General features: G+C 39.1%; 5 protein-coding genes across 5 annotated transcripts; 2 read left to right on the top strand and 3 right to left on the bottom strand. All coding sequences in view use genetic code 12, as the record gives it.

The window, feature by feature from the left end:
- Positions 1-281: 281 nt before the first annotated feature.
- Positions 282-2,640, top strand: KGF57_003795 (uncharacterized protein; the record flags this gene model as incomplete). The annotated part of the gene is made up of 2 exons (XM_051753251.1): positions 282-1,358; positions 1,405-2,640. 2 exons carry the CDS (start codon positions 282-284, stop codon positions 2,638-2,640), a joined length of 2,313 nt encoding a protein of 770 aa, XP_051607659.1.
- A 164-nt stretch (positions 2,641-2,804) lies between these two features.
- On the bottom strand, positions 2,805-4,334 carry SSH1 (Ssh1p; the record flags this gene model as incomplete). Its single annotated transcript, XM_051753250.1, has 1 exon — positions 2,805-4,334. One exon carries the CDS (start codon positions 4,332-4,334, stop codon positions 2,805-2,807), a length of 1,530 nt encoding a protein of 509 aa, XP_051607658.1.
- Positions 4,335-4,979: 645 nt separating this feature from the next.
- KGF57_003793 (uncharacterized protein) lies at positions 4,980-6,095 on the bottom strand (the record flags this gene model as incomplete). Its single annotated transcript, XM_051753249.1, has 1 exon — positions 4,980-6,095. One exon carries the CDS (start codon positions 6,093-6,095, stop codon positions 4,980-4,982), a length of 1,116 nt encoding a protein of 371 aa, XP_051607657.1.
- Positions 6,096-7,965: 1,870 nt separating this feature from the next.
- RIB4 (lumazine synthase) lies at positions 7,966-8,526 on the top strand (the record flags this gene model as incomplete). Its single annotated transcript, XM_051753248.1, has 2 exons — positions 7,966-8,008; positions 8,138-8,526. The coding sequence occupies 2 exons, from the start codon at positions 7,966-7,968 to the stop codon at positions 8,524-8,526; spliced, it is 432 nt and encodes a 143-aa protein (XP_051607656.1).
- A 1,047-nt stretch (positions 8,527-9,573) lies between these two features.
- On the bottom strand, positions 9,574-12,321 carry KGF57_003791 (uncharacterized protein; the record flags this gene model as incomplete). The annotated part of the gene is made up of 1 exon (XM_051753247.1): positions 9,574-12,321. One exon carries the CDS (start codon positions 12,319-12,321, stop codon positions 9,574-9,576), a length of 2,748 nt encoding a protein of 915 aa, XP_051607655.1.
- Positions 12,322-13,724: the final 1,403 nt, after the last annotated feature.

Here is a 13,724-nt window from a genome sequence, read left to right as displayed (position 1 = left end):
TAATAATCCCATTCTGGTAACCACTTTTCAGAAACACACACACACACACACACACACATACATACATACACAGACTTATAAAGTGGTCTGCTACCTAGAATTACTACTATCAGCTGAAGAGGTAGAGATCAAGACGTAACTGTGCTTGCCTGATCGAAAACTCTGTCAAATTAAGTGTGCACTTTTTCACACCCCGCACAAGAGGATTTTATGCAGTCAACTGACAAGTCTTTGCAACACACAACTGATAGACATTCTATCATCTACTAGACCCATCCACTATGAGCAGTGGTAAATCAAAAGAGTCTACAACTCCTTCAACAGCGTCGTCACATGTAACCACTGGTGCAAAGAAGAAACTGACAGATCAAACAAAATTTACCAAGCTGAGTAGTAAGCTGCCCACGGCACAGTTTAACTTCAATTCCACTGCATCTTCATTGCAAAAGTCGGTAACTAACTTGGAAAAAGAGTCAACAAAAGCCAAATCGTCTGTCTTGGCGGCAAGTGTCACATTGCATTCACACTCGCATGAAGTAGTCTACAAAATTTTCACCTACATTGTCATTATCCTTCCAACTTTGACATCCATAGTGTTCCCCATCAATGCCAAAGCTGTCCCTCAAAATGAGCAAATTGGAAATTTCATTATTGACTTGTTGACTGTAGTGTTAATTAGTTGGGTGGTTAGATTTACCCTTGAATGGCCCTACAACTGGATGAGAGAATTGGAATCAACAAAGACAAAGCTACTTCAACAGTTGAATGAAGACGACTTTGCAATTGAGCACACCGACAAGGTGGTTTTAATGGTTCGTAAAATCAATACTTTTCAAATTATGGCCTTGGTTTGTTGTTTAGTATCCTCACTTTTAAGTTCAGTCCTACTTATATGGACTCGAAAGTATACCATTATTGACCAAAAACGGAAAAAAATGGTGTTTAACAATGTCAATATTGCATTACTTCAATTTTGGTCCATTTTTAGAATAATCATCACTTTTACCGATTCATTGCAATACTCATCAATAACCAATAATGGGTGTCCCTTGCAAACACAAGGCCTAAGCTTTCAAACTTGGTTTTCTGATTTGAAACAGTACTTTTTACCCAACTTGACAAACCAGATCTTGTTGGATCATTTGCAAGTTCATAATAAACAGTTTGATCGCATGAAGTTGGATTTGGTTAGATTGCAGAGAGAATTGGATAACAGAGAGCAAACTCAGAATCTGAAACGGGAGCTCATTCGTCAGCAGAAGCAGCAGCAACAACAACAACAACAGCAGCAACAACAACAAGAAGAGAATGGGTTTCCAGCTCCTGATAAATCTCAATTACGAATCAAGCAGCACCAAGTGCCACCTCAACTAGTCTTGTCGCTGCAAGATTGTTCCAAAATAGAACAACAAATTGTGCCGAAGCTTANAACAACAACAACAACAACAACAACAACAACAACAACAACAACAACAACAACAACAAGAGAATGGGTTTCCAGCTCCTGATAAATCTCAATTACGAATCAAGCAGCACCAAGTGCCACCTCAACTAGTCTTGTCGCTGCAAGATTGTTCCAAAATAGAACAACAAATTGTGCCGAAGCTTAGCGATTCAATCACGCCATTTCCAATGGGATTACCACCTTCAAAGAATGTATCAATGTTTTCCCCAAGACCGAATGACCTTGATTATTTTCAATTTGCACCCACACATTCGTTACACAAACAACATTCTTTTTCGCAAACATCTTTGAAGACAATTGTTGAAGAAGATGATTTGATATTTGAGTCCTTGGAGACGCCATCTTTCAATAGGTTTAACCAAGTAAACCACAGTTTCCCAAACAAGACTATATTGGAATGCACAAGGTCTGTGTTGAAAGCGATTAGGAATGAAATTACAATACTGGACTTATTCAGTAACCCTAGCTCGGTTAGACGAGTGTTGGTGAGTGAGTTGGCCTTTTTAATGAATGAATACAAGTCAAGTGATAACGAGATATTCAAGGTGTTTGTCATGGAAGTGGTTGACAAGTATTTGTTGGGGATATATGTTCAAATTATGGGACACTTGGCCGATCTAGTAAACCATCCTTTCCAACACTTGGTGAGTGCAATCATATGGATCAATTTCAAGCTACCAATCTACATTGCTAAACTATACTTTAGGTTCCTTTTGATGTTGCCTTATTTGCTAGTGCTGTGGTTCATGATCAGACCGGTAAAGTTTGTGGCTTTACAGGTGAGTTTTGTATTGAGAGCTGCATTCTCTTTAGTTTTGATCCAAATTACTAATGATAGCTCATCTCAGCCTGCTGTTGTACCCTCCGATAGGAACCAGGTGTCACCTTTGTCTCAAAAACCAAACTGCTTCCACCCAATTGCTAAATTAGACAAGCCCCTCGCTGACCCTACTCAATTCACCATGAAGCAATTCCATCTTTCGCCCGTATTGTCAAAAGATGAATATTTCACCAGAAATGTTTCTGAACAGGAGAGCAAAGCACAGGCCAAGTATAAGAATGCCCTGTTGATTTCAATTACTCCAAGTTCATCAAAATCGAGTAGTGGTATTAGTAATGGCAGTATACCTAGACAGAGTCCTAAACTAAATAATCCAGTCTTATACGATGATTAGAATAATGTAACAAAAACTTTAAAAGAAAAAAAATACAAACAAAAATGCGTTGGAAAAACGAGGGAAGACAGATATTATGCACATACTTGTCCAGTAAATTTTCCCACTATGTCCCGTCTCTCTCTCTCTCTCTCTCTCTCTCTCCATATTCAATCTCCTCCACCCTATTGCGCACCAGCAAGAGCACTTGAGAATTGCGACCCGGTGGCTTGTTGGTATTCAACCATAAACTCTTCCAAAATACCAAACGCCGATGACACACCAATGATTGTTGCTCCATTCTTTCCCAAACCGCCCAAGTAATCACCAACGACAGCCAATGCAGCGAGTGCAAAAGCTCCAGTTATGGACGCAGTGGGGATAATCTTGGACAATTCTTTGGAAATTGCAATATCTCTCTTACCAGCAATGGAAATTCCTTGATCTTTAAATTGTTTAGCAATGTCTTTTGGAGATGATCCTGATATAAAACTCCATTTGAATGCAAACCATACTGCCAAGCTGACAATTGTCAATGAGTACGTAATGGTTCTGATGGGGGATGTCATTGATGCTAATAAAGTTTGCTCTGGAGACAAGTAGTATAATAAGCCACCAGTCAACGCTAATCTGTTACTAGCTGGTTGAACGACATAGTTGCCGAGCAAAGTAATGATGGAAGCTGGTGCTCCCAACTTGAGCAATGTGGCAAATAAAATGTATCCAACAACTTGAACATTGGCAATGACACTGTATGCAAATAATACAGGTAGTCCACCAGTGTACAATAACCGAATGGGGAACATTTGATTCATACCACGGACTTTGGTTGATCTAATGGGGACATCAACACGGAAATTCTGCAATGCAATAATAACAAACACCGAAGCGAATGAAATGTAAAATTGGGTCAAGTTGGGTAATTGAATCCTGGTGAATGCATGCCAAATTTGCCAGCTAGTCGCTTTCAAATTAAAGATTGAAAAATTACGCACTAAATTCATCAATGATCCTGCACTCTCAAACTTGTTTGAATTGATAACGGGGAACAATTCCAACCCTACTAAATCACCAACGAAATTGGTGGCATTTTGCAAGGCTAAGAAACACAATATACCTGACCCAAATCCGTACCCCTTATCGAAGATTTCCACCAATAAGCTTACAATAACTTGCCAAGATACAACTTGGATGAAAATGATGAAATAGGAGCCCAATGGCAAACTCGACGAAACCAATCCATTATTCTCCTTAGTAGGGATAATATTATATCCCCTAATCACATCGTCATAATAACCAGAATAAATCAATCCCAAGGTGAACACAATTGCAATCCCCCAACTAGTCAATTTCTGTCCACTTTGGAACAATTCTCGATCATATCTCAATCCCAAATTCACATTGATCAACTTCAATCCAGCACCCAATTGCCAGATAAACCCCGCAGTGATGATGGGCAACAACCCCAATTCCAACAATGTGGCTTTTTCCATGGCGAAATTCAGTCTGAATTGGTAAAATGGATCTTGCAAGTGGAATTGAGCTTGCGGGATTAGACCATAGATTGGTAATTGACCGAATAGGAAGATCAAAGCTGAACCTACAGTGAATACGATTCTTTCATCGAATTTGGTTTTCTCAAAGGGGAATTCAATTTCTGGGAGGATGGGTAAGAAGAATTTTACCAAGTCAAGAAGGCGAACTGGGATGCTCATGTTAGTATATGTTATTAAATTGCAGATTTGCTGCTGTTGCTTCTGCTGGTGGAAGCCAAGTTACAGCAAATGGTGTATACAGACTGGCCCCTGCTCCCAATACATACATCCACTCATTTCTGACTTGTGTTTTTTTAGCAAAAAAAAAAAACTTGACGGTGGGATCTTGGTTCAAAAGGCTGGTTTGAATGGTGCAGAATTTTTTTTTTTTTTTTGGTTTTTTACTTTTTTCCAAATTGCTCGTCCAATTTTCAATTCAGCGCAGTTCTGGGTGCGGTCCGATTGCAAACATCGTCTGGCAGAAAAGGTTTCAATAAATACGAAAACAGAGCAAAAAGGGAACAGGTCTTACAAATGCACAGCTCTTTTTTTTTTTTACCGTAATGGTATACATAATTGTAGCTATACTATACAAAAGACGTATATCTGAACAAAAATAATCAAACCTGAAACTAAGTAAAACCAATCGAAATAAAACCAATAAGTGATCAACTATCACCCTTACAAAAACACAGCAACCTCATGCAATAAACGTAAAAGCTCCCGTTGTTGTACTCATTTCCCAACTCTCTTGTTCCTGTGTAATTTCCCAAGTACACCACTGCCTTGTCACTACTCAATCAAAATCCCACCTCATTACCCCTCTCATATATCATTCCATGAAGTCTTGTCTCCAAAACCAACACCACCGCACATGATTAAAGAGGACCCGCCACCAGTATTTGTATCGGAAAAGGTAGAAGGAGCACCCAAGAAACTACCACCAAATGGCAACAGTTGACTTTGTTTCTGATGCACATCCTCCATCAAATAGTTTATGTAGTTTGTGTTTCCTAGATTATATGTGTGTTGGCCAGTGTCAAATTCGGATGCTTTGTTCTTAACGTAAAGGATCTTGTAGATCAACTGCTTTAGTAAAGAGTCAGTAGGTGCATCATCTTTTTCCAAAAGAAATCGCTTTACATCCATCATATTGTGGAAATTCTTCACTTTGGCAATATCTTCTTGATCAAGGTACTTGAAAAGATCATCTCCATAAAATTCAGTGAGTAGTCTTTTACTTTCTTCCAACAGTTGTTGTTCCTGTGGTTGTTGTTCCTGTGGTTGTTGTTGTTGTTGTTGTTTGTGGTGGTGGTGGTGGTGGTGGTGATAAATATGTCCAAGCTTATTGGAGCTGGTCAACTCCTCATCCTCATCTAAGTTCCAGCTGGCTACGTTCTCATCAATATCCTGGCTTGATGTGACAATATTTGAGTTGTACCAACTGTTAATCTTGTTAGATAGCTTTTCTGTATCAGTTTGAACATCTACGTCACCTTCACCATCATCTGCATCTTCTCTTGACTCTTGTGGGCCATCCACTGCGTAATCTGCTTCCGTATCAACCTCTGAGCCTCCCTTTGAAGTATTGGTCAATGAGAGTATATCTGACTCATTGTTGGGTTTTGAGATTGGGTTGAATAGGACATACAGAGACTCTTCATTGACTTCGTCTATTATCTCTAGATCGTCATAATCAGATAAGATGCTAGAGGTGGCTTCAAATTTGTTGCTTTTGCTGTTGTTTTTGCTTTTGCTGTTGCTTTCTATGCTGCTGTTGTTTTTGCTGTTGCTGTTGTTTTCTCTGCTGCTGTTGTACTTGTGTTTGGAAGTTTTTTGGTGTGGCGTTTGTTCCTGATGTTGTTGCTGTGGGAGTTGGTGAGTAGGTGGGGTAGAAGTGGTAGTTCCTCTGAATAGTTTGAACCTAGGGTTGATGGACATTGTATTATATGTGTTGGTGAAGTGGAACCTGTAGTTGGAAAGAAAGATGAGAAGGTTGTAATTGTTGAATTAAATTTAATGTAGTATATACGATATAGTTGTATATAAATCCTAGTAGATAAGAGACATATTGTAAAACTGTGTTTAGTATGTGTGTGTGTGTGTGACTGGATTTACTACCTAACTGATTGTGTTGTGCTTTTGTGTAAAATGTAACTGTGTATATGTTATATGCAGTACATCAGAATAATAAAATAATCATTTACTTTCTTGAGCTCCGAAAGACTACAAAGAAAGAGAGATAAAGAGATGGCAATACACTGATACAAAGTAACAGAACATATACAAGCATTCCTTTTTCCAGAAGATAGGGACTGGTTCTTGCCTATCACTCTACTAGACACATATTTACATATAGAGCAAGGAAGAGTTAAGATTGGTCTCCAATATATATAAGAGAAGAAATTTTGGATATATAAAACATGACGCGCTCAAATGGGAAAACAGAAAAAAGCAAACTTAAATCAAAATTGTTCAATTGAATAAATAGATCTTTCTTTGTAAAAAAAAAAAAATAAAAATAAAAAATATGGATCTTTCAAAGCAAACAGTAATAAACGTAGCCCACACAATTAAAGTGCAACCCATCACCCTACCATGAAAAAAACGTAGCTCTTACTTCGCCTCTTTTCAGTACAAGAGGTTCTAGTATATTCGTCTCACATTCAGGTTTATCTAAATTGTAGTACTAAGTGGTCTCCGAATTTGTGTGGCGCTAGAGGGAATTTCTAAAACATTCTCAACATATATGCACAATGCATGATACAACACTTTATCCATGGAAACGAGTTTACATCTCATCGCATAATTTTAGTTTCAACTGACCAGATAATATATGTTTATCCGTTAATCGGAAAACTGGTCTCCTGCATCTCTCTTTAGCTCAGCTGAAATTTCTCCGAGGCGGAACCCCTCGCACACGACTTTTAAGTTCTTAATCTTCTTTGAAGAGCCGCAAAAGCCACACTTCCGCAGCTCTTATGAGATCTTCGAATCGGGTTGAATCTTACTTCTAAGTGGATGTTTGAGCCATCAATTTCCCAGGTAGCCGAGAGAGAACAGTGAGAAAAATTTGTATCTGTCAAAAGACTCTCAAGACGAGTCAGTTGGCAACGACCGGGACTAGAAAAAAGAAAAGAAAGCATCCAGTAAGATTCTTCTCCCTTTTACATGTAGAGTCCACACACGAACAGTGCTTTGCTGATGTGAGAGTCTGTAAATGACAGTTAAACTTCATACATGGCTCAATTTCTCGATTAAAGACACTAAACTTAATATCCGTTAGTAAACTATCCTTTGAATTGACTTCATTTGCATTTGATTTATTCAGATAGGGGTGAAAGACTATTTTAACTTATACTGTTTTGGATAATCATTTTAAAACATTGTAATAATTTCCAGTGTATGAATCATCATTAAAGAGAAACCGACAAAAAGGGTTTCAACTATGCAATCAATTAGTGCGGAAAAAAATGTAATGTACATACCAGCATTGTATCATTGTTACCATGAATGACTTCGGACGTGAACAAGAACACTGTTCTTTACCATGAATTGATTGGATAGGAGAGAGAGAGAGAGAAAGAAGAAGAAGAATCAAAAGCCGAAACTGAAAAAGATTCAGAAAATGGAAGAAAATTTTTCGTTGCAAACAATCGCGTTCCTGCATATTAATGAGCGCTTTCCCCCCCCCATTTTACAAATATGTTTGTCATAAAATATGAACATTTATTCACATAGATTCCCTTCTGGTCAGTCCTACAACACTTGCACTTCATTTCAATCGAACAAACACTAGCGACTTGCAAATATGGCTGTCAAAGGATTAGGAGAATTAGATAGACAATACGATGGTACGTTTTCAAACACGATCTAAGTTTAAATCAACACATTATTAACCAATCTCACCAAAATTTCAGGCTCAAAATTAAGAATTGGGATCCTTCACGCCAGATGGAACAAGAAAATAATCGATTCATTAGTTGAAGGAGCAGTGAAACGATTGAAAGAGTTGGGAGTCAAGCAAGAAAACATAATCGTTGAAACAGTACCTGGATCGTTTGAATTACCATTCGGCTCAAAACTATTCTATGAACAACAAAAGCGGAAAGGTACGCCATTGGATGCAATCATCCCCATTGGTGTTTTGATCAAAGGATCAACTATGCATTTCGAATATATTTGTGATTCGACCACAAATCAATTGATGAAGTTGAATTTCGAATTGGGTGTTCCGGTAATCTTTGGTGTTTTGACTTGTTTGACTGAAGAACAAGCTGAGGCTAGAGCTGGGTTGATTCCTGGCAAGATGCACAATCACGGTGAGGATTGGGGTGCCGCTGCTGTTGAAATGGCTACAAAATTTAACTAAAAAAATATTTCTTAAGAAAGGCGGAAAAGGGGGTGGAGTTAGACGTGTTTGTCTGCAGTGGAATGCTTTGAAGTGGTTACGATAAAGGACAATGTCTGTAAGTAGACTAGTGTGTGTTTTCTTATATTGATAGAAAGAAAATCATAGTATATCTATAGTGGCTGCCCTGACAATTCGTTGTAGGATTTTCAAAACTTGAAATAATCTCCAGCGAGCTCAACTGCCCTTTCTTTGATGACTTCTACATTCCCCGCTAGAGAGGAGATGGCGCGTTTTGATCAAATTAGTGATCTAGACCATGAGTTAGACAAAGTTTCAGGAGAATAAAATTTTCCACCACAACATTTCCTCCCCCCCTCCAAAAATATCTTTTGAAACAGCCAATTGGCATACACCCCATATCTTCTCCGTCATCAGAGCATTCGATACTTACTGGCCATGAATATGCGATCCAAAGTTGCAGAAAAAAAAAAGAAAAAAAGAATTGAAATTTGGCAAGAAAAGAAAAATAAAAAGAACGACCAGGGAGAGGATTGAACTCTCGATCTTGCGATTAACAGTCGCACGCCTTAACCAGCTTGGCCACCCAGTCTAATAAATTCAGGAAAACAACTGAGCCATACGCTGAATTTTTTGAAAAGTAACTTGCTGAGTCTTTGACTCACAGCATTTTCAATCACATGAAGGAAGGAGCCGAATCATGTCGAAATTGCCTACACCTATGTAAATACATTAAAAAGGAAAGGAAACATTCGAGTTCTCTGTAAATACAATATTCTGAGAGATTAAGTGATGCCTGAGCGTATTTTCTATTGAAAATGTTCACTTATTCCATTTGCATTGCAAATTTGCAAAAAATCGTTGCAAAAAAAGCTTAACTGAAAATCAGTTCACCCGGATTTAACAACTTTATCAACTATCAATCGCCTCTTCAGTGTTAAACATATTGTCTTGATCATGCAAAAATATATTACATTAAGTAGCTACCTGTTTCTAAAACAATTTAAACTATATCCATCAAAAGAAACCTAATAAGTTCTATATTCATCAACTTCCTCTCGTCAACCCCACACCTAGCCCAACTCCTATCATGGCCAACACAATCAACACCCATGCCAATCCAAGCACGAAACTGACAATCTTCTGCAGCTTGGTAAATCTCTTCACGTAAACTCCTCGATTTGAATGATTCACTTCATAACCAGTCATACCACCGTAATACGAACCATGACCATCTTTTCCATCAAATACACCAACTGTCGTGAGGAAATAGATGGGTGGAGCAACTAGGCCCACAAGCATAAGTAGTGAAAATTGTAGCCACGTGTAAGGAAGGAATTTGTAGGTTGACTCATATTCTCCTTCTTGTTTTTCCTGACGTGGGAAATTTGTTGCTCCTCGACTCGGGTTATAAGTGTAGCTGTCAATTTGTTTTTCTTCATCAATCATATTTGATGATGGTTGTCTATCACTAAGGAATAAATCTCGTTTCGGTTGTGACAATACTAATTGCTGTCCTGGTAAATGGGGGTCATCTTGTCTGTGACCTTGCAAATTGTGGGGCTGCGGGGTATCACTATATACATCTCGATGGTTGTCCAATTGTCTACCTTCTAATTGTTTATGACGACTCAATGATGACGATGCGTTGGAGACTCTTGCTGTTGATCTTGTCCCCACCCCACTTGATCCACTCAAAGATCCAGCATGCGATTTCTGGGACCTGGAAGCTAGCACTTCGTTAGGATCAGGGCTATTTGTGCGTGATTCCGAATGGGTCAGAAGTCCACCCGTCTCAGGTTCCCTGGCTGCATTCTGGGTATTTTGACTATTTCGATTCTCATAAACAGACCATCTGTTCTTGGACTCATCATAGTCTTTGTTATGTATAGTGTACAACATTATCGGTAGTTCGTTAGTTGCATCCAATCCAGCTGTCATGTCGTTGACGGTTTGAGAACTACCAATTCTTGGAAGACGTTGCTTTGATGGCAAGTGGGGGTAAATGTTTTCCGAAGTGGTATCAATCGGCATCTCTGGCACTGTCGCTATCGGCTTTGAAACATTAAACATAGTTGACACTGGTCTGGACGCTGCACCTCCTTCTCTGTACTGACTTCGAGGACGTTGATCAGAATTATCACTACTCCTAGTCTGATCATAAGAACTGCCCACCAAGTTCCTCAATAATTCCCCAGAAGACATGGATGACCGTGCCATACTCGAATGTTTTGTATCGTCACTTTTCAACATTGTTTCATCAAAAACGTAAGAATTGGTCACATTCAGGACTTTGGTCTTACTGTTGATTGTCTCTTCGTCAAGATGGTATTCATCTCCGTCGAGAGATATGCTATCATCGGCTAGTGAATGTCGAGGTGGGACCGAGGGCTGTATGAGATGCAGACGGCCACCAACATTACCACCACCACCACCACCACCACTAGATGACGTGTTAGGCAACAGACCTGCTATTGCGCTATCATTGATTGAACTTCGATTCGATGACGAGCTGTGCTTACTGTCCCTGTAATTTACTCTTGGTGTGGCCAATGGAGTTACAGTTGGATCAGGAAATGACGCCCTTCCTGAGTCATTAGTTTCGCTATCATCACTGAGGGCAACCGACGCCCTCAATGAAGACCTGTTTGTTTCCGTTTGTGATATGTTTGTGGCGGAACTCACATGTCTAGCTTTGTTTTTTACCGGTTCAATTTGATTACCGTGCACTTTGAACCGTAACAGCGTAGAGCTACCTGTACTATCTCGATCGGATCTAGGTGTTTTGGGACTGCTCTCGTCGGATAGAACTGAGATTCTATTGAATATTGTGGGTGAAGCTTGACTCACCTTAACGTTTCCTTGTCTGAACTGTTCCTGCGATGCTTTTGCATCAATGAATAGTGAGTTGTCACTGGAAGTGTGCTCCCCTTCCTGTGTTGTTTTTGCTCCGATTGATTTTATAGAGCCCTGCCGTATGATATCTGATTTCAACTGCTCACTTTCCTGTAGTGACAACTCGCCACTTTTCGGTCTTAGATCAGATTCAAGAAACATGCTTCGGGTCCTTGCATCCGAATCTCGGTTGTGGTATTCTTGTAAAACAGAATTTACAGATTCGTCAAATGTGTCATCAAACAAGATAGGCAAATTAACATTTTCTGGATCGCCAACACTTGTCTCATGATTGGGACTTGCTGCAGAATCATCAGAATCGGTATCAGCAAAATCATCCAAAGTAACTCTCTTTCGGTTTGACGTAGAGAGTCTAGAAGGAGTCGGTGGTGGGTTTGCATCCGACAATCCTGAAGACTTTGAACGAATGAACTTGGGCCGAAGTCCGAAGTTCAAGAGCCGGTTTGGAGACTTGGTTGGAGTTAGATCATGTACAGTAGTAGCACCTGGTTGAGATGCTAAAGATTGTTGTTCCTGAGTAACTTGTGATTCCAATTCAGGTGCTTCACTTATACTATCAATGGAATACGATGAAAGTCTATTCTTGAATAGAAAAGTCTTTAGTGATTTGGTTGGTGATGTGAGCTCTGGTGTGAGTTTGCTGTCCGAAGTTGATGTTGACATTGCTTTTTGTCGATTTGGTGAGTAGACATCGTCAAATGTTAGCATTGAGGATGAGCTTGAGGGAGCATTTATGGCATGATGTCTTTCAGATTGGTTCGCAGGGGGGTTTATATGATCAGTTTTGGATGGGGGTTGAGATTGTCGCTGCTCGCGGGCCGAAGCGTCGTCCATGCTGTCACGGCGGCCCTCTTTACTCAGATTTATCAATTTCTTCATAGAGGTGCTATTACTTCAATGTTGTATCAATAGACCAGACAATGACGCAGATGGGAAATCGGTCTCACTTGTTTAGAGTGAAATAGTTTCAGCCTTTTAAGATGACTGAGGGTATAATTGCGTGTAAGTAAACGAATGAATGTTAGTTGGTAGGAATCAGTCAAGAACCGACTTAACTGACACTGAAAATTTTAAAGGAGCGACGTATGTTTGGATAGGGTTGGATGAAAACAACGATAACGTAAGTAATGTAAAACAAGACTTAGTTGATGAATTGGTTTGTCGAGCTGTGTGTTGTAGGAGAAATTTTGATCGAAGGATGTCTGATCTTAGACGAACAGAAAAATTTTAATTGTTGAGACTTTTTTTTGTTTTTTTTTTTTTTTCCTGTTTGCAAAAAATTGTTTCAAAAGAAGGGAGGTTTACCACCACAATTAATCTGCGATGTGGAGAGTAGATGACAAAGCAGACCACGTGATGGAGTTCTACATAGTAAGCCTGCTATACTAGCAACTATTGAACTTCTTGAAAAAGAAGTGTGTGAGTGGGAGCGGGTGCATTCGTCTGTCAAATTTTCGTTCTTCGTTTACGCGTTGACGTATGTTTTCTTTTTTCACCCTGTCAATTAAGTCTATTTTGGCCATTTATATAATAGTCTCTGCATCAGTGCGCACAATCTTCTATCTGTAAGCTGCCAGTCGATATTAGATACTGTTGCTATCTTTATTACTTGAGCTAGATGGACCTATTGGCTCTATACCGTGAGTATAGGGAGGCAGACTGTCATCGAATTAAAATACCATTATCAATACGATTCTAGGTTTACTATACAATCGCAACTGCTTTAGTTAGCAGAAGCTGGACAAGAAGAGAGCTTGTTAAATTATATTTCATCTGTGAATGTATGATACACCACTTTTGCTCCTGTGTTGTTGTTGTTGTTGTTGTTGTTGTTTACAATTGATCTCAATTTGGTAAGACACAAAAGATTTTGTGTTATGTTTCTCAGTTTTGTAACATTCGTATTGCAGCCTCACATCAAATGAAAAAGAGGGAGGAGACATATCAATAACTGGCAACATCTCTCAAGTTTGATAGATTTATCGGTTGCTGCAACCTGACTCAAATTATTATAGTCTGCCGCAATACCACTTGGATAAAACCTGCCGTAACTAGTAACAAAGATGGCAGCTAGTACTCGTGGTCACGAAGTAGTTAGAGCCAAAGCCGTGCCACAACAAAACACAGTAAGGGTCTACACTTTTTTTTTTCTTCATTTTTTTTGACCATCCAGATATTCATATTAATGATGTGTGAAAGCTATACCGCTATAAAAAAGGTTTCTGGAATAAAAAAACTAATTCAGAATAACAATGTCGTGCAAACATTCATGTACTCTTGAA

This window comes from Candida theae, assembly GCF_024610275.1.
Source record: "Candida theae strain CBS 12239 chromosome Unknown scaffold5, whole genome shotgun sequence".
NCBI lineage: Eukaryota > Fungi > Ascomycota > Pichiomycetes > Serinales > Debaryomycetaceae > Lodderomyces > Lodderomyces theae.
This window is presented reverse-complemented; position numbering and strand designations above follow the sequence as displayed.